Source organism: Falco cherrug, chromosome 8 (genome assembly GCF_023634085.1).
Source record: "Falco cherrug isolate bFalChe1 chromosome 8, bFalChe1.pri, whole genome shotgun sequence".
In the NCBI taxonomy this organism is placed as follows: domain Eukaryota; kingdom Metazoa; phylum Chordata; class Aves; order Falconiformes; family Falconidae; genus Falco; species Falco cherrug.
Genome location: NC_073704.1, coordinates 37,928,897 through 37,946,264, shown reverse-complemented (window position 1 = coordinate 37,946,264; position 17,368 = coordinate 37,928,897). Strand labels below are relative to the sequence as shown.

The 17,368-nt window shown below is 38.0% G+C and overlaps 1 protein-coding gene across 1 annotated transcript in view; it reads left to right on the top strand.

Moving 5' to 3' along the window:
* The window catches only part of LRP1B (LDL receptor related protein 1B), a 470,805-nt gene that overhangs the window by 95,507 nt on the left and 357,930 nt on the right, over positions 1-17,368 (top strand). The window contains exon 4 of the mRNA XM_027815297.2: positions 4,376-4,633. Within this exon, the coding sequence (XP_027671098.2) occupies positions 4,376-4,633 (258 nt within the window). The remainder of the gene's footprint in view (positions 1-4,375; positions 4,634-17,368) is intronic.

Below are 17,368 nucleotides of genomic sequence, written 5' to 3'. Positions count from 1 at the left end.
AGAACTAAATTATGAGGCTTTAGAAATAAAGCAGCCCATTTTTGGGGTGTATTGTGGATAAACATTTAATTTCCAAATACAATTGGACTGCATTTTATTCAACACTACTAAATTTTTCTGCAGGTTTTATACAAGACATGTATTGGTAAGACCAAAGTACTTATGATTTACAATGCATACTTCAGGAGAAGGTTTTTAGGCTGCTTGCAAACACTGAAATCTGGGGTTTATCCTTTTCATATCACTGTAGTGGGGAAAAAAAAATGTGCTGGTATTTATGAAGCTTTTTTCCAGAGTAAAAGTAGGACTGTTGGCAGAGCAAAACACCTTAGTTTCTGATTTGTTGTGACATTACTTATTGATCTGTATTTTAGACAAGATCAGGAATGGGGGAAATGCAAGTCTTTCATCTTTTCCACTACTCTATCTTAAACATAATTCAAAGGAAGATGCTTTCATTTTAGTGAAGAGGGATGAATCATAAAACTTTCCTGGATTAGAGAGCTATTCACTTATCTTTCCTATAAAATGGGAAAAAAAAAAAACACTAAAAAACAAACAAAAAAAATCTACACACCACACAAAAAAACAAAAAACCAAAAAACAAAAAAAAAGCCAACTTTAAAATAACACACATGAAGTCCAGTTATTTGAAAAGCTGCTGTCAGGTCACTGTAACTCGTCCTAGATCTGACCACTAAACTTTTCAGCTTTGTAGATTTTGTTCATGAGATACTGACAACCAGGTTTTGTGAGGGAGAAACCATGATTTTTTAATTAATCTTCTTTTTAGTTTTTCATCTGCATTATACAATATCTCTAATATATTTTTTTGGGGGGGCGACATATTATTTTTTGTATAGTTCTATCGTTACATTAATTTTACTCTTTTTTAAAAAATAATTAATTATGACATTAGTCTTTAGCTGAGCAGCACTGAAATAACCTACCCTACTGTAAAAAAAACATGATTAACTGATTCAATCCCTTGAATTATTGTATGTATGGGCTGCTTGAAAAATATAATTTCAGGCTCAATAATTTAGTTTGTAGCTGAGTTCTGCCGGAATGCAGATTTCTGTTTAATGTGTAATAGTGCCTGCTGAGCAGAACCTCTCAGCAGTGCCACGCGTCCTTTCGATCCCTTTGTCTGCAGCCAGGTTTCATCACAACTGTTGCTCAGGAGGTTTGACACTAAATCTTTTCCAGAAATCCCTTATATCTTTGACATAACTACTAAAATAGAATCTTTCTCCAGAGTTTAGTCAGGTATTTAATCCTCTTTACAAATTTCGATAGGTCAGTTTAAAAACAGTGCAAGAAAGGATAGAGTTCTCCTTTGCAATCTTGGACAATGGAACAACTATGTGCTGTTGTAACTGCAAACAGCTCCTCAGTAGCTGCCTTCTCTTGGAGGCTTTATAGATTGCAGGGAGTGGAAATATCTTACTTAACACAAAGTATTAAGAGCAGTAATAATAATAATAATAATAGTCATATAAAAGGATTTTTCACACTGCTGCTGGTTGGGAAAGCCGTGACTGAATTCAGATAGAGGCAGTGGTATTATTTTGTGGGAAGGGAGAAGTTAGATGTAAAAAATAAACGAAAACGTAGCAGGATGTAGATGGAACACACCTTTTGGTACCAGTCTGGAAGATCTCTGGAGTGAGTGGGTGATAGAGACAGTAGCTCTTAAGTCTGGTTCTCTTCTTGTGATGGGTAGCAGAAGTCGGTAAGGAAGAGGGATATACATACACCAGCCACCTGTTAACAGCAAAGGGACTTACCTGGCAAATTTCCAATAAAACTGGTTAATAAAAACCCTACTACCTTCTCTTTTGGAAAAAAGCAAGACTATGGAGCTTCACCTGTGGCTGTCACCGTAAGTGGTTGCATCACAAATAAGTTCAATCCCTTCAGTTGTTAGAGATCTTCTGAAAAAAAAAATAAAATGATGCATTCATATGACTGATGTATAGATGGAAGTGAATGTAAGGCAAATGAGGACAGTAAGTTTGTAAAGTAATGCTACATAAGTGTGGGTTTGAAGATGTCAGTGTGGGATTTACTGGGGAGGGAAAAAGTATGTTACAAGGAAGAAAATATATTATGGAATGAGAAACAATAGGAAGAGAATAAATGAAATCCACTTTAGAAGTAATACATGCTGATCCCTTATAGAAAAGTTTTTTACATGACACAAAGAAACCCCACAAACAAACAAACAAAAACCCACCAGGAAAATAGATGCTGAAATAAGAGTAGATAGAACCAAACAACAGATTTTCAAACCTACTTTTGTGGATTTGAGTGAGAAGACCACTGAGCACTGTATTACCAGAAGCATTTTTCTATCTTTAGTCAGACCTGATGATAAAGTATTGTTTGTCAAATCCTTTTATTTATGCAATTTTTTTCTCCATTTAAACAGCTGGAATTTCATAGTAGATTCTGGAAAACTTCATTAGGTTGAACATTGCTTGAAAGCACAGAATGTTAATACAGCATTTAAACATTGTTCAGTTCCTCTGAATACGAGCAGTTTTCTTTGGGGTGAGAGCTCTTGACTTGGCAACACAATTGTTTTTCATGTATGCTTGCAACTGCAGTATGACTTTCTATTTTTTACAGGGTTGTTTTTTTTTTAATCCAACATCCCAATTTGTGCCGGCTTAACAGTAGTTTTACAAATGAATGGGACAAATACATGTTGTAGTGGTGTTAACCATGTTGCAAAAGACAACTTTCCATTAAGTCATTCACATGAACAGACCTTACTGTTCTTACAGTTAAACCTGAAGTAATTTTTAGGGTCACCGTGTCTTCTGCTCTGTGGGAATCTTCTCATAAAGTCCTGTGTCAGTGCAGTCTCAGCTGGAGCAGGACTCTGAATGCTGAACACCTAATATGAGGGGGATTTTTCAGGAAGCAGTTTCTCTAGCTTATACATCTATACATCTGTCTGATGGGTTTTTGCAGGCAAAAAAAAAAAAAGACATAATATTTTATGTCAACAGCAGTTATGCTTTATAAATTGAAGCAAAGCAATGTTACCCTACTGCTTCTAATGAAGTTCTTCCTATTGGGGGGGGGGGGGGGGGGGGGGGGCGGAAACAACAAACCAACAACAACAACAAGAAAAAAAAAACAACCACCACAAAACCTCACAAACCCAAACTGCTAGGATACGGTTTTGGTATAGAAGTCTCCCTGACAATTCTGGGTTAACTGAGACCTTATTTCAGTTTAAAGTACTAGCCTAGATCTAGAGCAAGAAGTGACTCATATTCTGCAGTGGCACCATGTGTAACAGTGTCCGTATCTTACAGAGACTAATTCTCATTTGCAGTCGAATAAATCAGATGCATAATTTAAAATCAGCCCTGGATGTTTGAGACAGTAATGCAATTAAAGATACACCTAAAGGAAGAATAGCTGCTTTTGTGCCCCATAGCACTCAGCATAATGCAACAAATACCTTGTCTCCATGAGAATTGTTTGTTCCTCTGTGTGGGTAATGCAACTTTTCGAAGTTTTAACTGCAACTGGAACATTTTCTATTTTAAGATACATATTTTTCACTATTGGGCTATTATTGTTTCCTTCATTATTCACACATTGCTCAAGTATTTTTTTAACTTACTGGCAGGGTTTCTAGTCAGGGTGATTCAGGCAAAGGTGACACTTTAGGTTGCATGTCACGTTATTAGATTTACAATTGCTTCTTCATATTTCTTGTTTGTTTGTTTCTTGTGATATTAATGGTGCTGCAATGGAAATGAGGCTTCCTCTGTTCCCTTTCTGCTGTCAGGAAACTGCATTGCATGATGCTTTGTCCCTTGTAAAGCATGGTGGTTGACCCACCTGCATGACGTACCAGGTTTCAATGCATTGGCTTTTTTGTTAGGTTGGTTCTATATTTTTTTAACAGCATCCGCTCCTCTTTTTTTTTTTCCAGACTCCAATATGAAAAGTACTTTACCAATTCATGTGCACTCATAAGTTCTGTGGGTTTTCCTGGCATTCATTCTTTTGGAAATGCCAGTAATCTGGATAGAAATAATTTGCATAAGTTGTATTTCATTTTATGACTTAGGCATGAAAAATGTTGCAATAATGATACTTGGAATGAAACAGAAGCTGTGGGGCTAGGGTAATTAATTTTCTTTAATGATGTGAACCATTAGAACAGCAGGATAAAATAGACTTGTAATTTGAAATATATGATAGTTACGAAAATAAAAACAAAACCAATTTATTATATCTTTTAAAACACGCAGGTAAGAACATTGAAAACTACATTAAAAATAAAAAGATCAATATGGTATACACAGTCTGTTAACCCTTTAAATTCTTATCACTTTGTTTTTAGAGCCTAATGATAGACCTCCTCTTCTTCTGATTGCGAGCTCTGAAACAGTTGAGGTATTGCATCTTAATGGAAGCAAAGTGTCTGCTGGAGCTCCTGTTAAAGGATCTGCAATTTTGACACTAGACTATAGCTACAAAGAGGACACAATCTGTTGGATTGAATCAAGAGATCTCTCAAGTCAGCTGAAGTGTACTAAGATAACGAAAGCTGGGAAGTTAACAGATGAGTGGATAATAAGCATTGCTCAGTATCTTCACAGTAAGTATTTGACAGTGTTGTAGCAATACAATAGTGTCTGGTAGTGTCTGTCTTGCCAAATTGTTGCAGGAGCCTTCAGATTTATTTTGGGGGCTCGCTTTTGAAAATAGTCTTAAGACATTAAATATTGCAACTCACACTTGAAGCACTTTAAATGTTTCTCACTCCTATACATATATATATATATATACACACATTCAGGATGAGTTGCAATACTATATCTATGCAAAGTTTTTGAAGATGTGCATTTTTATAGGCCACATATAAGGTGTGGAAGTTATGAAAATGGCAGTGCAATAGAAGAAGAAATGTAAAATATTTCCTTTTTTTTGACAAAGTACTGCTACATGGAGTTTGAAAATGATTTTTTCCTACTGGGAAACTATTAACAGTGAGTAAAAGAGACACATGCTTATCAAGTTTGCTTTCAACTGTCACAGGTATGTTGGTTCTTGAAAAAACCAAAATATTTACTGCCTTGCTGGAAATAAATGTATGTCCTCTTTTGCATTTAAAAGAACTAAACTCACCATACAGATTTAGTCTTGGCATTATAGCATTATTTCTCAATCAATTTTTAAAATTGTGGAACATTGATACCTTCTGAAGGAGGTGTTCGTCCACTTACACATTGCAGAACAGACTGCAAAATCATATCCCATCACAAAAATTAAAAAAAAAAAAAAAAAGTAAGTTTTCTTCAGCTTAAACAGAAGAGATCTCCACAGATCAGCTTACAAACCACAGCACTGAGGAATGCAATGGTGGTGTCAATAACAGGGTTCTAAAAACTCCAGATTGGAACAAAAGATTGCACATAAGACATTGAAAAATCCTTTTAAGGAGAGATGGGTGACAAGGAATAGCTCTGAATGGACTGCAAATTCTCTGACCATCCAGTTAAGGAACATTCAAATAACAAATTTAATGATAACTCTTAAGGGTGCTTGTCAAAGTGATCAATTCCTCATAGAGATTGTGCATTAGACTATTGAGATAGCTGTTGTTAAATTTGGACATTTCTGCAGAGTAAGGGGCCAAGGGGGCATGTTTAACGTATTTTCATAATTATACATTTACTAGAATAGAAAAAGAAATTTAAAAAATAAATTAAAGAAATAAATAGGCTTTGGGTTTCTCTTTTTCTTTTCCCACCCCCACCATTTATTGTGACTATTCTACTTGTAACGACCTCTCTTATCATAGATGAAAAGTGTAGAGTATAGCTGAGTTTAGTTATCTTTCTGCGTTCTTATTTTCTTCAGTTTATTTGTTTGGGGTTTTTTTTTTTAATGTTATATTTTAGTGACTTTTTGATACTTTAGTCATTTAAGAGCCCCAGATTTCTTGGAGGTAGTATTTGATCATGCTTTTTTAATTCACTCTGTTATTGATATTTTATTTTCTTTTCCTTTTAGTAAGAACAATCAGATTAACTGCAGTCCTTAGCAAAACTGGTTTTGTATTGAACAGTATGTGTGTCGGTTCTGGCACTTACCTTCATCATCACGGTGGACCTTAGCGCTATATTTCGTAGTTCACCAGTTCTCTCCCACGTTCCTCTCCCTCTGTTCTTGGCATGTGAAGGGAATTGGTAATCCCTGTGGTGTTCAGATCTGCATTACCACATCTGTTTGCAAAATTAAGGCTGTATGATGGGTTTGAAATGAATACAGTGCCTGGAATTAATGAGCTAATAATTTTTCATAGCGCTAGTACACATCAACCTGTGGTCTCTAATATTTTTCTGAAACCTCAAGTCTTCTTTAAATTAAGATTCGAAATTCCCAAGGACATGAATTGACTATAGATGCTTGTTCCAACTTCTTGTTTAGTTTTGATTTGGAAAATAGTATTTGGAGACTTAAAGAACTGTTGCTTGGGGTCAGGTTTAGAGCTCTGCCTGACAATATCTAGCAGATTCAGCTGCAATGGTGTTTTTCTCAGGCACACACATCCACAGATGCTTTTCTTGGGTTGCAGCAGCAGAGCAGTGGTAATCCCCATGGTCTGGGCGTACCTTCTCAGAGGGACAAGTAGTGCAAAATCGGCTTTTGTCCCACGCCTGCTCACAGCTCTGCAATGAATGATCTCAACAGACCAGTTCACTGGGGCTTTTGAGGCATGAGACAGCACAGACAACATCCTGCTCCTTATGGGAATAATAACTTCCCAATGTTCAACCAGAACTCATATGTTGCAGATTTGTTGGTTGGCTTTTTCCACCAGTACTTACTGCAGAAATTATCCACCTGATTAATGTTGTCTCTCTCAGACATGTATTTGGGGTTATGCCTGCAAGGGCATGACAGGAGTCTTGTGTTACTGTATCTATTACATGTTTCTGCACATGTGTGTAGGTCACTTTGTGGCTACTGCAAAATTTTTATTTTTACATTTGTCCTTTTCTTCCCTCCACTTCATGTTACCCATCAGGTGACTTCTGTTATTTCTCTTCATCATGCAGCATTACTTCTGATAGGGCAAATTAACTCATTTTAATTCTTTGTCAAGAATTTCAGCCTAAGCATTTTCAAGTCTTAACTGCGTTCTCTGGCAGCTCAAGCCAAATCAATGGTCATGCCCATGCAGTTATTCACATATAAAATGGAAGGTCTGTTCTTTATAGGAAACATTTTTGGGGGGTGTTGTAAGAGGAAAGAGGATATTCCTAAAAGGGGGGGAAAGAAAAAAACAGTGTTCTTATCTATCTTTCTGGAAATTGGATTTATTTCTTTTTTTTTAATCCCAGTCTCCTAATCTGTTATTTTTGTTACTGGAAGAAAACATTTTACCTGCATATGACACAAAAAGTGGTGGAGAAGTCAGTTATACAAAGTGATTGTAACTGCTGTAAGTGGACTTATTCAAAGTGTTTGTTTTAGTGAAGACAAATAAGTCTCTTAGTATGAAACAAAAAATATAGCTCATATTGTAAGATTAAAGACTACATTTAGGAAAGCAGGGAATATGACAGTTACATAAGTACCAGCTCCAGGTAGCAAGCATAAGCTTTGGATTCATAGAAGAAAAGAAGTTACTGTCCTTTCGTATCTAGCATTCTCCCTCAAAAGACAGTCCAATGTGACTTCTTTTTGGTGTGTATGTGTCCCACACGGATACAATCAGATTCCTCTGAAGAGCAGTGTTACCTTGCTTTGCAACTGTACCTTACTCTGCGTAAGGGTAAAGACAGTGGAGAGGCCGAGAATGGGCTGCAACTCCAGTGATGGCATTCCTTGTGCTTAGCTTTTGAGCTAGTTTCAGGCTTGTAAGATTTATTACATCATGGATAGGTTTTGTTTGATAAGTTTATCTTTTTAAATAATGATAGGTTTCTGCAGACATGGTAATATCAGCACAGGCATTCTTGTCTTAGCCAAGGGCAGGCATTGGCATGTTGTTTCATCTTTCTTTTTAAGACATAGAAGTTTTTGGAAGAGAAGCTGGAGAATTTCCTCTTGGAAAGATTTACGCACAGTGTCGTAGCCAAACAGGCTTTCAGAGAAGATTTTCCTATAAGGGAAGCTTTTGCAACCACCATCCATAATAACGGGCCTGTTCCTTGACGCTTTACATCAGCTCACAGACCAGTTCCAGTTAGTACAGCAAGACTTTCAGGAGCAATTATTTATGTTAAGTGCTACCTGTAGGACCAAAGTAGCAAAAATTCTTCTTAATGTCATAAATGTATCAAATCTCTCACAATTTTTGGCCCTTCCAAAGCCATGTTGTGCAATGTTTTACCAATGCTTTTGTGTGTTTGGGGTGGGGGGGATTGGGCAGCAAGAGCAGCATCTTCTTGAAGACAAGAGTATCCTTCCTCATTTTAGTAGGCATTTTGCATTTTCATCATTACAAGTGCTAAGCACCCTACATGCTCTCCAAACAAGCACCAGGCAGCACCGTCTGGGGTTTACCCACTATTTTTCCTGCAGAATATAACAAAATCTCATCTGGGATAATGCTTCAGAGCATGGTATTTTCTGCTTGACTGATACTTGATTCAGGTTTTCTTGGCATTCAGTTATCACAGCACACAGTACAAATCCTGCAGTGCCTGTGTTTAGCTTTGCCACCTTGTGGTGTTTTATACTTCCAGGCAGTCAATCATACCTCGCCTTGGAAGGCACACAGGCTTTTCTGTTGGCAGATGTGCTTGTACGGGACTGATCTGGATGGAAAGAAACATCTTGCTTCTTCCATACTAATTCAGTTTTCCTCTCGTTGTCTTCCCTAGCCTGCCCTACCACAGCACAGGGGAAGAGTCACTCCAAGGTTGGAAACAGGTGATGGGCATGAAGGGTTGGTAGTCTGCGGTGTAAAGAAGTATTCACCTCTCTTGCTTGTGGAACGCAGAACCTTCTACTTGCACTTGTGGTCACAAGCCAAAGCTGGCTTTTTGACTCTCTCTCTGTTTGGATGGGGTTGCTGTAAAGAGCATCAGAGGGGGAGCCCAGATGATCTGAGTAGGATCCAACAGTGTCTCTTTGGTTATATTCCTGTTTTCTTCCTTGGTTTTGGTCCCCCAAATTCAGTCTTCCCTAATTCCCCCCAGCTCACCCCCCCCAACAAGAAACACTTCCTAGCAGTGATTATCCACAGCTACTAGTGCTGTGTTCAGAATAGCTGCAGTCATTTGCCTTGGCACTGGTGAGGCTCAATCACTGAAGGAAACACCAAGTGCTAGAGATGGTGCTTCTGTCAGCAACCTGCCTGTGAAGTTCTGTGAATATTCATGAGAAATCAAAGCAAAGTCTGGCTTCTCAGGAGGAGGACAACTGTGAAGATCTGGGGGGAGATGTTTATTCCCAAGCTTGTCTCCAGACGGGCATTATAAGCTGCCGTATCATTGTAGAATGTGATGTTTCTTTTTCTCCTATGATAGCCCATGCTCACAGACCTCCTAGAAGATGAACAGAACTGAGAAGGCTTCATGTCAAAGGCCATTTACACCTCACAGGGTGCTTTAGTAGTGTTCAGAGCATCTGATACAGTAATGGGAGCCAGAATGCAATGTGAGTACCCTGAAGAAATACCACAGCATACCTGTCCTGTATATAGCACCACTTGGCACTCCCTAGGGTCCTGGCTGCTCTTACATTGCTGTTATTGCATTTCTGGGAAGACTGGACAAATTCAGTTTCGGGGATAGAGACCTTTCACTACTTGTCCAAAGTTTTAGGGGGGGGGGTTGGTTTGTTTTTTTTGTTTGGGGTTTGGTTTTTTTTTTTGTTTGGTTTGGGGGTTTTTTTTGTTTTTTTTTGTTTTTTTTTTTTTTTTTTGAAAAAATCTCAATAAGAGCTCTAAACTGGGCCATCAGTTATTATACAAAACTAGGATACTTTTCTCATGTTTTTAATGTTTATTCTGCGTGAATTTCCCATCTCCTTTTACTGTCCACTCAGTCTCCTGAGGTCCTGCACCTCTTCAAAACCAACCCTTCTCTTTACTGTTCTGGAAACTTATTTTTATTGCTGGACTTTTTCACCTTGTTATTCATGATGTCTTCCAGGTGAGTTGTGAATGTTATCTCACACAGGTTCTAGCACAGACCACTGCTGTGGAACTTGGTGATGCTTATCAGGGAAACAGGTTTGGCCCCCTTCTTATGTAGTTACATGGTGGGTCCAGCAGTGGCACATGTGTGTCATGGTTTAACCCCAGCCGGCGACTAAATACCACACAGCAGCTTGCTACACTGCTCCCCTGTTGGCATGGGGGCGGGAATCACAAAAATGGGGTAAAACCTGTGGTTTAGGAACAACTTCAACTTAATAATTGAAATAAAATGTAATGGTAATAATTATGACGATGATGATAATAATAGTAATAATGATGGTGATGGTGATGTAACGCAAAGGTAGACCACAAAAAGAGAGAAATAAAAGTCTAGACATACAAGTGATGCACAACACAATTGCTCACCACCCACTGACCAATGCCCAGCCAGTCCCTGAGCAGCTATCGGTGGCCCCCATCCAACTCCCCCCCATTTATATATACTGAGCTTGATTTTCTGTGATATGGAATATCCTTCTGGCTAGTTTGGCTCCACTGCCCTGGCTCTGCTCCCTCCTGGCTTCTTGTGCACCTCCTCATTGGCAGAGCATGGGAAACTTGACCTAGGGTAAGGACCACTTAGCGACAACTAACACATCAGTGTGTTATCAGCTTTATTCTCATACTAAACACAGCACCGTGCCAGCTACTAGGAAGAAAATGAACTCTATGCCATCCAAAACCAGAACAAGATGCTTGAGGACAACTCTAAACCACTTAAACTACTTAATTTTCTTGTTTGCTGTGTAAGATGTGTAAAACTACACACCTTTCCTGTGATGTGTAAGGCTACATCTTTCATGAGTCTCCCCTCATTTCTTCCTCAGTGTCCTGAAATTTTCATACATTTCCATGTTTACATTTTGTTTTAGTTTCCATGTGCTTTTAGCTATTTCTCTTCAGAGCAGCCACAAGTCCAAATCTTTAGCTTGTTGTCCGTAGTCCGTGGCCTGATAAGGGAAATGCTTTCTTTGCATCATGTTACCATTTGTCCATACTTCCATTCTTCATTTTTGTGTGCCTGGACTTATAGAACTTTTGATCCAGTATTTGATACAGTCTTAGTGAGGTGCTTTCCTGGTACGGTATGAACTTTTATTTAGTGTAGGAAACAATGCTGTCTTACAGTTGTCCTTTATATACAGTTTGTCTGTCCCCTGTAATGACAGGAGTCCTTCGGATACTTAGGCCTTTACAGAAATGTCCTTTTATCAGTGTGCTCCTGCCTTTAGCTTCTGGCTAGTCTTTTCTGGTTGTTGGTTATACATAGCCTTTTGTATGATCAAGAGGTTTACTAGAAGAATAAGGGTACTTCATATCTTTCCATTCAAGCTTTCTGTGCCAACAAGCACAATCAGTTGGATCTTGTCCTTTGACTGTGGTGGGTCAAATCCAGTATCTTTTTTAATGAATAGTATTCATATATTCAGCTGTATATATCTCGATGCTTGTTGGTGTTTGCACAAAAAATTAAGATATGATCTGTATGTCAGAGATCCTAAGACAGAATAGCATCTATTAGGAGCTTCTACGTGTTAGTTTGGAAGGCTCTGTCTGCTTTTGGTGATTATTTTGGATACAGTCCTTCCAATTTGACTTGGGGATTGTGCTTACCGGCTTGATTAGTGTCCCTGTAACATTGCACTACGTTATTTTGAGGCACAAGCTTCCACAGCAGATGCCCCAAATTGGTGGCATTTCCCTCAAAAGTTATATTACTTGCGTTTCATCCTTTCTGACACAGGATCTACTTATTAACTGTATGTTAATTGCCATGAGTGGATTTTTTCAGTAATTCAGATACAATACTGTTTTCAAGCTTTGTTACTTAGCCAGTTTCCACAACTAATCTCTCATTGACATCTCTCAAAACTCTTCTGCTCTTAGTGAAGCTGACGTGCTGTTTTCTTTTTATATACTTTTTGGTAGTCGTGACCTGGGCAGTTAGTTCTCACACTGAGTATAGAATAGAAAATGTCTTCTCTCAATGGTATTTCTCGGTGCATATTTTGGATTGCTTCCCCCCTGCCCCTTCTCTAAACTCCTATGCTCTGCCTGGGGCAGTGTCCTGAATTCTGTCTCTGCAAAGCCTGCGCCTCTCCATGTCATATATTCTCAGTGCTGAATTGTCAGATTCCCTTCTCCCTGATTTGTCAGCTTCCTAGCTGACCATTTTTGGCCTTCCATCTTAATTAGTTTCATTACTGTCCTAACAGTGGGACATGACTGTTACTTTTGTGTCTGCCTTACATCCCACCCTCTCCTTGGCAGAAAAGCTAATGCACCAGGGAGGAAATTCAAGAGCCAGCAAGCGTCTCCCACAGCGGCAGAAGTATTCTGTAAATAAAACCTGGACATTGTGTCGTTGTATCAGTAACCATGTAGATTTATCTTTATCAAGCATAATGCTGAGGGACTTGTTCCTCTCCTTCAAAATGAATTATTATACTGCTGGCAAAACAGAAATATTTGTATTTTGTTAACAAGGTTTTGAAGATTGAATACAGTAATTGTGGGGAATATAAAGATCTAATGTATAGATAGCTAGGTTGCTGCAAATATAATATGCACAGTTTTGTGGTGAATATTTTATAAACACATTTATATCCTCAGATACAAGAATAATGAAATATCAGTAAAAAAAAACCAAAACCCACAAGTATTTTTTTTTTCTTTTTGCCTGAAATGTGGAATTACATTATGTATGTTTTAAGGGATTAGACACACATTTTCCTCTAAGTCTTTGACATCTATATGCAGCATGTTGCCATCACTTTGTTTTTTACTTGGTAGACACTGAACCTTTTTTTGTAATATAATTTTCACAAAAATTAACCTTGTTGTCCTTCTGTAAATCCACTGTGGACTTCACTAATGGGCAAATATCCAGGAAGACACAGAAATTTGCCTAGCCCAGCCTTCTCAGAGATCAGGAAAGATGCTTATTCGTTCTTCTGATTCCAACACTGGTCCGTTAGGGTTTTTTGTCTGTCTGCTGAAACCAGAAGGTCTTTTTTTTTTTTTTTTTTTTCAACTTAAACTTCTTCCCTTTTCTAGTCCCACGCAGGATCTAAGCAACTGTCTAGCTACAGCTATTGTTAAAAGTCCTCTATTGTTTGTGCTACAGCTTTCAGGCTCTTGACACGTCCTTAGCATGCACAGTGTGTCTTCTGCCGATCTTCTAATGAGGATGTATATAGGAGATATATAGGAGACATATAATTGTAACCTGCCTGTTTCAGTAAAGTTGGTTATGAACTTGATGCTTCAGGTTACACACACTCTTAGAAACTCTCTTCAATAGCAGTAAAATATCTGATTAATATTTTAGTATTAGATACCATCAACTAATTATATATGTAGGAACTTTTTTTCATTTTCTACTGGCACTTTATTATTTTATTTATAAATTTCACATTTTTAATGATATAATTAGTGGGTTTGTTCTTCAGTTTAAATATTTCGTTATAAATTAATGTCACATAGTTTGCTCTAATTAGACTAATTGACAGGAAATATGCCGTATTTTCAGATATTACTTTGTTAATGCAAATAGTTCATTCAGTCTTCATTAAAAAAAACCACTAAAGTCAACTGAAGTCTAGAAAACTTTCTTTTTACTTAATGCACTTCGGATCAGGTCATTAAAATTAGTTCTTCTGCCTCCTAAAGACTTCTCTCAAGACACAGGTCATAGAATGCAAGTTGTACCAGCCTTGCAATGACATTAAAAAAGAAAAGTCTGTGGCTTCTTCAAAAGTACTTTTATCTTTATAGGAAAGAAAGGGACATAAGGAAAACTGGAAACCCAATATATTGTTTGTCTAACATCATAACTGGTACCATATTTTGATAGCAAAAATTAATCAGTTGAGCAATTACAGACCAAAATCCATCCCAGATAGATTTATCCAGTAGCTAAAAACATAGGGAAACAGTATGTTTTCAGCTAAAATCTGGAGAAGTGCTATGAATGCTCTGTGCCGTTCCTGCTGCATACTGAGCTCCGTCTCCAGATGATAAGGGAGGTGACCGACAGGGAGCTGGCACAACCCCTGGTAGTATTTGCAGGGGCTTCATCACATGTACTATGACTTTGCCCTTCTATATCAGATGCATAGTAATACCAAAAATACCTTCCTGCTGTACGTTTTGGGAAGGAGTAGGAAGAAAAAAAAATCTGCCTACATATCTTATGCAATGAAATGAGTATTAGTATAAAAACAATGATTGTGAGTTGTGATCTAGCTGGTGGCCTCTACTGACTGTGCTTTGCAACTCGTACTTTGATGTGATGCTTTCATACAGGAAAAAGAGTTAATAAAGATCTTACTTTTCATAATTGAATAAGAAATTGCATTAATCCCAGTAAATCTGAAATCAGAAGTTACATATCAGATAATATAAAAACCCAGTTGCAGCATCTTTGACACTGCTTTGTCACTGAAGCTGTATCGCTTCAGGCTCTTGGCTGGTCTGTTTTCTGTGCTCTCTGTAGCCTGGGTATTTCTGTGCTATACTATAGTTTATGATGGAGACAAACCAAAGAGTTTGTATGTGGTAGAGTAAAATAAAGAGTTTGCTCTTTACTTAGCACTTTATCAGGAGCTCTTACATAAAGAAGAATTGCATGTTTGCAAAAGTTGTTAAAACTGTGATGATTATTTACACTGTGGTGGACATGACAAATTAAAACCACCATCTAATTTGGGGGTTTAATGTATGGTTGGTTTTTTTGTGTTTTTAACTTCTTTGCACAACAGAAGCAATGACTAGCTTAAAACCTGTTATCTCCAGTTCATAGAAATATTTTTATCTTCTCAATCCACAAAATGTACATTGTGGATTGCTACTTAGAATGAAGCATATTTGATTTAAAACTTTCCTTTGACTTTTAGCTTTGGAGTAGAATTTGAAATGCTGAAAACCATGTCAGCATTATGAAATAAAATGGAAGAACAGATCCTGTCCCTCCCACTGTTTGTCAGTTAGGTTGGAGAAAATAAAATCTTGGTTTTGCTTTATATTTTTTAATGGGAGTTTTAGTGAAGCAAATTTTCTGAAAATTAAAAATTACATGTAACAAATCTTTTAAGTGGAGTAAACACTTTTGCTAAAGTCAGGATTAAGCTGTATCAATTTCTTAGTCCTGGAAAGAAGCGGTTTAATCATTGTAAAGTAATGAAATGGGAAGAGAACAGAATCTGTGGAGGGGTTGGTATGTTTGCGCAAAGCTGAAGCCCTGTGTTTTATCAACATGTCACAAAACAGCTGCAGTTTGATATGTTCACTTAGGCATTCACAATGACAGTTCTGAGGCTGCTGATAAAGTTTGGGTAGTCTTTGCATGTGTAATTGTGTAAAATCTCTGTCACACTATATAAGCAAAAATAATGAGCTAATTGAGGAGTGTGTGAGGATACCTGCCACAAATGGCAGTTCCAGCGACTCTCCCTCATTTGGCATGGTTAGACTAGCTTACATGTCATTTGTTGCTATTTTACTAAAGTATATAATGCCATTTTTTAATATGAGGGAGTATTTTTATATTTCTACATAAGGAGATAAATATAATGTATTTTAAAATTTCGGTGGTCTTTCTCTTGTAGTTACGCATATAGTGAAAACATCTATTTTCATTTTATAACTCTTTGGAGGATATATTGGTTAGTCATTGAGTCTGTTCAAGTAAATACTCATAGCCACTGTATCAGCATCAGAAATGAACCCATTGGGAAAAGGCAGCTCAAGTTAGATGAATTAGTGGGAAAACATGTATTTTACAACAGTGAATGAGCTGTAATCCATTTTCTGTGTCTTCCAACATAATTGGTTACGATATGAGTTTTTGGAGTTTTTCCTTTGGCAAACATATATTGGGACAGACAATTATTCTTTTATGAAGTAGATGAAGCAAAAAACTATTTCAAGATAGCTGTTGTGAAAATAATTTAAAATACACTGCTGTCAAATTATCTGGAGAGCCTGGTGCAAGGCAGAGCCAGCTGCTGGCTGGAAGGATGCCGGGCAAGGTGAAGGCAGAGCCTGGCCAGCGCCCAGTGCTGTGCTCCTGCTCGCCCTTAAACACAGAGAGCATTAGCAACATGTGTCTTGCTGCCTTCATTGCAGAAGGGATTTAACATTAGGGTAGGCCAAAAATACTACTAAAAGAAGACAAGAGCATGCCTTGCAGAGGGGATCCGGAGGAGGTACACAACGCATACTCATGTTTCTCCTCTGTATTTCATTGCAAGTGTTGGGACAAATTGTTTTCACCATTTACATGAAAGGAGGAGTGCTTTAGGAAGAAGGGCAATGTGCTGGTAGTCAGGAGACCACTGTTTTCCCCAAGACTTACAGCATGACATTTAGCAAGTAATCTTGTCTTTTCCCCTCTAAATGTAAAATGAGGATAACAGTATTTCCATGTGGCATAGGGATGCTGTGAGGTTTAAAAATTGAAATGCTAAAATGATAGGGGATGCACAAGGTAAGAGTAGTTAGCACAAAGTACACAAGGCTTCTGTGGTTGAGAAGAAGTGGGATTATGGCCTCATATCTCTCTAAAGTGGCTAGTTTTGGAAAGGGCTCAAAGCTTTCTGAAAGCAAAGTTCAAGTTCTGTAAATATAAGAACCTTGAGTTTGAGTCATATTACTGGAAACAACAGCTACTTCAGCTGTTTATGAGACTTTTAAATGGAATTTATGTAGTATTCCATTTTAAGGTAACACTCAGGTAAACCAATAGCGGGATCCCAGCACTACAGTTGTCGCAGCACTCTCCAAACTACCAAGCTGCAACAGGGTGTTTTACCATCTCATACCAACACACTCTTCGTGCCAGTCCCTCTGCTGCCTTCTCCTCATCTCCCCTCATCCAGGGTCCACTCTCTTCTCTTGCTGCTTCTTCCTCGGCTGCTCTCTCTTCCTTGGCTGCCCAATCCCTTACCAGAACCAGCCCCAGCTGCACCTGATCTACATCAGCCAACCCGCCGCCCCTGCAGCCAGCCCACAGCAGTGCATTATCAATGCGAATTAACCCAGCTTCATCCCTCTACATATAGTGATGATGATACAAATAAACCAAAAAAAGAAAAAAAACCAGTGGCCTGATGTCTGGTAAGAACAGATAGGAAAATAGTTAATTCATAATGCTAAACGCACATTTTGTTT